At 65.4% G+C, this 7,472-nt stretch overlaps 1 protein-coding gene across 2 annotated transcripts; it reads left to right on the forward strand.

Moving 5' to 3' along the window:
- The first annotated feature begins 6 nt into the window (after nt 1–6).
- TNFRSF18 (TNF receptor superfamily member 18) lies at nt 7–3,294 on the forward strand. 2 transcript variants are annotated; one of them, XM_019461016.2, is made up of 5 exons: nt 7–329; nt 1,189–1,311; nt 2,279–2,366; nt 2,533–2,739; nt 2,803–3,294. In XM_019461016.2, the coding sequence occupies exons 1-5, from the start codon at nt 116–118 to the stop codon at nt 3,257–3,259; spliced, it is 1,089 nt and encodes a 362-aa protein (XP_019316561.2). In that variant the 5' UTR covers nt 7–115; the 3' UTR covers nt 3,260–3,294. The 2 variants fall into 2 exon arrangements, with proteins under 2 accessions (XP_019316561.2, XP_019316564.1); XM_019461019.2 differs by having other exon boundaries at nt 8–329; nt 2,533–2,735; nt 2,803–3,049.
- The last annotated feature ends 4,178 nt before the right edge of the window (nt 3,295–7,472 follow it).

Consider the following 7,472-nt stretch of genomic DNA (forward strand, 5'->3'; position numbering starts at 1 on the left):
CCGTGGAATTCTGAGTTGCCAGGGGTCGGGGCGGTCCTGGTGGGCACCGTTTCTGTGCCCTCCCTGCATCGCGGCCGATGCCCGGGGGCCGCGGGCGGGGTCTGGGCGTGTCCGGATGGGGGCGTGGCGGGGCGCATCCCCTAAAATCCCGCAGCTCGGTGGGGCGGCGGGGGCCATGGGGGCCAGGGGCGCGCGCGTGGCCCTGTGCGGCGTGGCGCTGCTCTGCGCGCTCGGCCTGGGCGAGCGCCCCTCTGGTCCGAGCTGCGGCCCCGGCCGCCTGCTGCGAGGAGCCGGGACGGACGCGCGCTGCTGTCGCCTGTGCTCCGCGGGTAAGGCGCGGGGAGCCCGTCTCGTCTCGGAAGGCGGCCGCGCCGCGCCCCCTCCCTGTGCTCAGCCTCGGCCTGGGAGGGGCGGTGGGCACCCCTTCCGGGTCCAGAGCCCTCGGTCCCAGGGGAATGGGTGAGGGGGCGTGTGGCGGAGAGGAGCTCAGCTCAGGCCAGTGGCCCAAAGGCGGAGTCCGGGGCTATGGGCGGGAGAGCCTTCCTCAAGGGGCGTCTTGGGTCCCAAGGGGGAGGAAGGCTGTCCCAGCTCCTACTGCGTGGACAGTGAGCCCCTGCCCATCGCCCTGGCCGCTTTCTGCCCAGGTCAGGATTGCAGCACTGTTCTGCCCCAGACCTACCTGTATGGGTGAGGGGCAAGTGGAAGGTGGCAGTCTGGGGACAAATATTGCAGGGAAAACACCCCCAGAGTATCACCCTGGTAGATCTTGGGGGTTGAGAAGGGGAGTCCGAGGGTCCCGCGTCTCAGTGTGGCAGGCAGGGACAGGCAGCCTGCCTCAAGGGCTATGGCAGCTGGGGCCCGTGCAGGATGGAAAGAGGAGGGGGCGTAGGTCCCCCAGATGACTTCCTTGTCCTGCAGGGACATGTTCTGTTCTCCTGCCAAGTCACAGTCACCCTGGGCAAGAGCAGCCTCAGGGCAGTGGGGGACACAGCCAAGTCACTCGGGTGGGGGAGCTGGGTGCCTAGGAAGGAGGTAGACAGCTGGACCCAACTGGGGTCCTGGCTCCCAGACAGGTGCCCTCTGCCCTCCGGGGCTGCCTAAGGGTTCCCCCTGCGGGGCCTGGGGGCAGTCCTGGGGAGGGAGGCGCTTGGCCCAGCTGCTAAGAGGGCTGGCCTCTCTCTCGCTCAGCTGAGGAGGTTTGTCCTGAGGGGGACTGCACATGTGTCCAGCCGGAGTTCCACTGTGGAGACCCCCAGTGTGACACCTGCAAACACCACCCCTGCCCGCCCGGCCAGGAGGCGCAGCCACGTGGTAAGTCCCAGCAACTGTGGCCGGAGCAGGTCAGGGGGTTTGAGCAGGGCCGAGCCACAGCTCACGGGAGCAGCTGTGCACAAGTGGCGTGTGGGTGTAGAAGGAACACACATGTGTGGAGGGTACAGACGTGTCCTCTGGGCAGGCAGGCACCGGCGTCTCCGGTCCTGCAAAGCCTGGGTGGGTGGGGCCGCTCCGCTGCTCACTGGCGCAGCCCAGATATGAGCCCCAAGCACGCACGCGGCTCCGGGGAGGGGTGGGGGGTGTCCTTCCCCGTCACAGCCCGGGTTTCTTCGTCCAGAGAGAGGGTGCTCTTCAGAGAGGATGTGGGTGGGGTGGGGGTGTCCAGGGCCTGTCTGGCCCTCGGGCCCTGGCTCTGACTATGCCCCAGTCCCACACCTCCCCTGAGCATGTGCTTGGCCTGCCCCCTGTTGCCCTGCCTGGGGGTCAACCCTTTTCCTGGAGGGAGCAGCTCAGATCCTCTTGGGGCCTGGGGCGTTGTGAGTTGGGTAGGGCAGGGTCCAGGGCCAACTGGGGCGGGAGCCTCACCTCCTTTCTCTGGGACCCTCACTGGCCTCTCGCCCTCCAGGCTACTGGACCCGGCACAAGGTCCCTCCTGGGTTTTGCTTGGTCTCTGCTTCCAACCCCCTGCCCCCCACCAGCCTCCAGTGGGCGGGCCCTTCCCCTCCCCTCTGGCCAAGCACCACACAGTCTCCTCTCCCAGATTGCCCCGGGGACCTCCACTCAGCTCAGGGTCACAGCCTTGGGGTGCCCCAAGTCTGCCTCCCCGACAGATGCCTGGAATGGGGCACACGTGGGCGTTGATTTATGCCAGGTCCTAGTCTTGTAGGCCTCAGAGGCCTCTGTCCAATGGATAAGGAGTGTGTGGGTCATTCTGCTGTGGCCCCAGATGGGTCCCATCGCATCTACCCCAGCAAACCCCGGCTGTCTGTCTGTCTGTCTGCAGGGAATTTCAATTTCGGCTTTGAGTGTGTTGACTGTGCCACAGGGACCTTCTCTGGGGGCCGTGAGGGCCGCTGCAAACCCTGGTCAGAGTGAGTGCTGGTGGGACCTTCAGGTGGCTGGGAAGTCCCTGAGGGAGGGGCATCTCCGGTCCTTCCTGGTATGGTGACCCCCCCACACTCAGAGGACAGCGGCCAGGCAGAGGGGCTGCTCTGGTGGCCAAGGGCTGACTGAGGGCTCTGTGTCCGTGTGTCCCAGCTGCTCCCAGTTTGGGCTTCCCACCATGTTCTCTGGGAACAAAACACACAATGCCGTATGTAGCCTGGGGCCGCTGCCCACTGAGCCGCACGACCCCCTGACCATCGTCCTCCTCACCGTGGCCGCCTGCATCCTGGTCCTGACTGCAGCCCAGCTTGGCCTGCACATCTGGCAGCTGAGGAGGCAGCGCATGTGGCCCCCAGGTCGGTTGTGCCCTCGGGAGGGAGAGGTGGGCCCTTGGCTTGCCCGTTGACCGAAGTCCCTCTGCAGAGACCCAGCTGCTGCTGGAGGCACGGCCGCCAGCCGAAGACGCCTGCAGCTGCCAGTTCCCCGAGGAGGAGCGCGGGGAGCAGCTGTCCGAGGACAAGGGCCAGCTGAGGGACCTGTGGGTGTGAGGCCTGGCTGTCCTCTGCCACAGCGGACCCAGAGCCAGACCTTCCCGGGAGGCTGCCCGGGGCTGACTCTCGGGAGCAAGAGCTCTGCACCCTGCCGTGGGACCCCAGCTCCGGGCCCGGCCCTGCTCCCCTCGATGGCGGAAGTGGGTGTGCGTGGTGACAGTGACCGGTCCCCCAGACCATGCAGAAGAGGCAGCAGCCGTGGCCAGACCCCATGGGAGATACAGACACAGCCACGTCTGCCTCTCTCCCTCCCTTGCTGGCCCTGTTGGGGTGGGGTCTCTGGGCCCCTGGCTCCCAGGACAGGAGGCCATGCCCAGTGCAGGACCTAGCTACAGGCAGTGCTCAATAAACACTTGTCCAGTGACCTGAGTGGACGTGATCGGGGATGGGGGGACAGGGAGACGAGGCCTCCCCTACCAGTACCCTCAGTCGCCTTCCAGCGTGGGCAGGGCTGGGAGTGGGGCCATTCCAGTCCCAGGCACGAGCACTTAGCAGGGGCCGTGGGACTTGGAAGGCTTCCCGGAGGAGGGGCACCATGATGGACACTTGCCCTCTGTGCCTCTTTGCTGCCCTGTCCAAAACCCCTCCCCTGGTAGTCAGCCTGGCACTTTGGGACAGCTGGGTTCTGTGTCCAGTCTCTGGGCCACTGCTGCTCCAGACGCTGGGCCGGTCACACAGCCTGCTGGCTTCTGTGGGGTGCCTGTCTCTGTCGTTCCGGCCCGAGTCCAGGGCGGGGTCAGTTTCTACACCCACACCTCCTGGTTGGGAGGGCAGTCCTGGAGAGGCCTGCCTTTGGCCCCCTCCCGGTCTCCAAGCCCTGCGGCCTGCCTTTACCACCTGCTGAGATCCCTCTCCCTCCGGGGCGTGGTCCCAGGCCCCCACCCAGTGAGGTGAGCAGCCTTCTCCGGGCCTCCTGGCAGGAGCTGCCGGGCGAGGCTGATAAGGGTTCCTTGGCACAACTGTCCAGGGTGCGGCAGGCGGGCCAGTGGAGGCTGGTCTCAGCAGCAGCGCCTTCAGGTGCCAGCGCATTCGGCCACCTGCCCGTAGTCCCAGGGCTCCAGCTCCCTGACACCCCCTTCCTACCTGCATGCTGCCCAGGAGAGTGCCCTCCCCCCCACTCAGACTCGATGGGCAGCGGGCCGGGTGCACCCAGCTCACGGCGAGAAGGTGGTGGAGAGATCTGCACGGATCGCGCCCGGGGGCATCACCCCCACCCCGCTGCACCGCAGCATGGCGAAGCCCACTCCTCCCCGTGGAAGGAGGGGCGTGGACAAGTCCTTCGTGATTTACTCACATGGGAAACACTCATGCTCTCCGCGCCTGCTGGCTCCCAGACCCCGGGCACTCCCCCGGAGCCCCAGTCCAGGTGAGGATCCAGGCGAATTAGCTAATAAGTGAGAGAATGCAGGGGCACTGGCCAGATGTCAGGGGACAGCGGGAGATACGGTGCTGGCCAAGTCGGGTGTGTCCCAGGAGGCCCTCTACAGACTTCTCTGGGACCTGCTGGCCACCCCCACCCTCACCCCCCTCCGGTTCTGTCTCCAAGCCAGGCCTCCTGCCCTGCCAAACTCTCACCCACCCTGCTTCAGGAAGCTAGCTCTCCTCTGGGCTTGCTCTTGTCACTTGGGTCACCTGACTGCCCCGTCCCCACAGGTGGGGTACATGGGGTGCTCACGGCTGTCCTAGACCCTCCCGAGGTGCTGGTTCAGGCTGCCCTGGGGCAAAGGGTTCCCCAGCCCCGGCTCAGCTGTTCCCTCCCGTGAGGGTGGTGGTGGTGGGGGGGACTCAGGTCGTCTGCAGTCATGGACCTTCCTGACTGACAGGTTCTGAGGGGCCTCTCTGGTCGCTGACTCAGCATGGAAACTCCGCGTGGGGGCCCCCCCACTGTGTGAGGCAACAGCGCCCCAACGTCAGCATGGGGGCGGCACAGAGCAGGGTGGGAGATTCCGAGGCCCAGGCGGAGTATGGGGAGGGTGCTGGATTCAAGCAGCAGCACAAGAGGGTGGGAGCGTGAGGCCTGGCCTGGGGGCTGGGCAGGAGGGGTCTGGCCCCGAAGATCTTAGGGCTTTGGGGGGGCCCAGAGGAACGCTTGTGGGTGCTGGATTTGCCCCCTTGTCTCCACCCCCCCCACTGCCCCTCGCACAGATACCCCCTGTCTCTCACCCCAGATCCATCTGTCCACTCCTGCCCCCCTCCCTCCTTAGAGCCCCCAGAACCCCATGACCAATCAGCAAGCCTCGCTTGGCCCTGAGACACCCCAGCTCAGAAGACAGAGCAGGAAGTGGGCATACGGAAGGGCTCCGTCTCTGCGGCTTACAGGACAACTCTTTGGTGAAAGGTTCCGTGCAGGGCCTTGGGGGCACAGGGGCTGGACGGGCAGGCAGAGACCCCGGGGCATAGGTGTGCAGCAGCCACCATCGGGGGGCTTAGGTAGGAGAGGACTGGGCAAATCCAAGTTCTAGGGATGGAACTGTGGATGGGCAGTGGGGGAGGGGAAGTGCCCAGGGCAGCGTGGGGAAAGGGGTGGGGGGCTGCTGCTGAGCTAAGGGGCTGGTGACAGGCTCCTGTCCCCCTCCCACTCAGCCCAGCTTCCTGGGATGGGGACAGGAATGCGCCCACCAGCAGAGCCTGTCAGATCGCCTGATCTTCTGGGCCACCAAGCCCTGAGAGAAACCCCACTATGAGGCTCTGCTCCAGGCCCCTCTCTGCTTCCCCTGGAAACCCCCACCCACAGGAGCAGCTCTCCAGCTGTTCCGGAAAACCGCAGCTCCTCCCCCTGGGGTAGCAGTCCACATTGTCTCTCCAACCTCAGATAAGGGCCTGCAGGCCGCCCTTGGTTCCCAGAAGTGCTTCCGGCCACAGCAGCTCCCTACCTGGTCCCCTCCCCTCCCCTTGCTGGAAAAGGCCCCTGCCTCGCCCTTTACTAAGATCTGGACTCAGCTAGACAGAGGGGTGGGGGCACATCTGAGATGGAACTGGACACTGGCCCCTCTCAGCCTCGGCCCTCGGGCAGCTGCAGGGAGCTATCCAGAGGCAGGGGGTCCCTGGCTGCCCCCAGTCGCTGGGATGTGCACCTGTTGAGAAGATAAGGTCCCCGGTGCCAGGTACGCCCACTCAGGAGCTTTGACCGGGACCTGGGGCCATCGCTCTCCCTCCCCCCTCCCCCAGCCGTGGTTTCCTGAGCATTTGGGAGCAAGCCATGCTGCCTCCAGTGGGGTTGAGTTCGAGGTCAGAAAAGGACTGGGTCCTGGAGGGGCTACCCCTGTGGCCCTGTGGCTGAAGTGGAGAGATGGCCACTTCCACACTCATGCGTCATGTTTCCAGGAAGCTTTGGGAACAGAGGTGCTGATTCAGGCCAGGGCTGCTCCAGACCCTTTTCCCAGATGCACATTGCACGGAGACAGGCTTGGGGGGTATATGCGGGCACGGGGGATGGGCTTGGGGGGCGTACGGGGGGGCTGAGTCTTTGGGGCTCCATGGGATCTTTGGCTGAAATAGACACACGGCTGACGGAAGGTGCTCAGCCGGTGGAGGATGCAGGGGTGGTGGGGGTTCCACACCCACCGGCAGGGCCCCAGGACTCATCCCTGGAGGCGCAGAGAGGGAGACGGAGGGAGTGAGTGTGGGGGAAGGTGGAGGCATAGGGGACGGCAGGGTGGGGGAGAGATAGACACTCAGCTTTTAGGAGCCCATATTCACCTTGAATTACAGACTCCAGCCATGGTGGGGCAGCCCTGCCCCAGGCACTGGGTACGCTGTCCCTTCCATGCTGCTGAGGCCAGCCCCTCAAGCCTCTGCAGGGGTCTGGGCCCCTCTAGTGCCTGCTGCCCATCACGTGCTTTGAATATTCGGATGCACCTGGGACCTCCAGATACTCAGGCCTCCCTCTCCCTGGCGGCCCATATAGTTCGGGCTGGCAAGGGCACTTCGGGGCCCAACGTGAGCTGGCTGGGGCCAGGGGAAGGTCCAGATGGGGGGCGGAGCACGGCCGTCACTCCTGGGGGATGAACAAATAGCAGTGGTTCTTGAGAAAGTCTCTTTATTGACATTTGGGCTCTTGTGGGGGTGCCAGGGACCCCAGAGCAGCAGGGGGTCGGGCCTTTGGGGAAGCCCGAGGAGGGGGCTCGGTCCACACAGGGCAGGCCATTCTGCCAATGTGCACTTCCCTTCACTTTGCCCCCAGTCAGGGCCAGGGAAGCAAGCATGTCACGGAGGCCTCAGGTCACTCTGAATGCCATGCTGGCAAGCGAGGCAGCCCCAGTGTGGCGGCTGAGGAGCGTGGGAATGCTCTGGGATAGCACTGTCGGGCCACACGGAGAACCACGGCACGATGTGGGGGGCAGAGGACCTGTGGGCTTGCAGGGCGGATGCCATTCATGCAAGGAAGGGGTGGGAGAGGCCTGTGAGCTGGGACATGAGGTACAGAGGCCCCAGGGGGTATCAGGAAGGGACTCTGCAGTGACATGGCTGTGCCGTGTAGTGGCCTGGAGGCTAGCAGGGGACATGGCCCTGACCCCAAAGACCTGGGTGTACTCAGCGCAC

Source organism: Panthera pardus, unplaced genomic scaffold, assembly GCF_024362965.1.
Source record: "Panthera pardus isolate Hobbes unplaced genomic scaffold, ASM2436296v1 HiC_scaffold_11, whole genome shotgun sequence".
NCBI lineage: Eukaryota > Metazoa > Chordata > Mammalia > Carnivora > Felidae > Panthera > Panthera pardus.

What these genes read in the sequence shown, in the direction of transcription:
- TNFRSF18 (XM_019461016.2), top strand. Translation starts at nt 116, where the DNA reads ATGGGGGCGTGGCGGGGCGCATCCCCTAAAATCCCGCAGCTCGGTGGG. An exon ending in CGCTGCAAACCCTGGTCAGA is followed by an intron (nt 2,367 to 2,532) that starts GTGAGTGCTGGT and finishes CGTGTGTCCCAG; the next exon opens with CTGCTCCCAGTTTGGGCTTC. An exon ending in CGCATGTGGCCCCCAGGTCG is followed by an intron (nt 2,740 to 2,802) that starts GTTGTGCCCTCG and finishes GTCCCTCTGCAG; the next exon opens with AGACCCAGCTGCTGCTGGAG.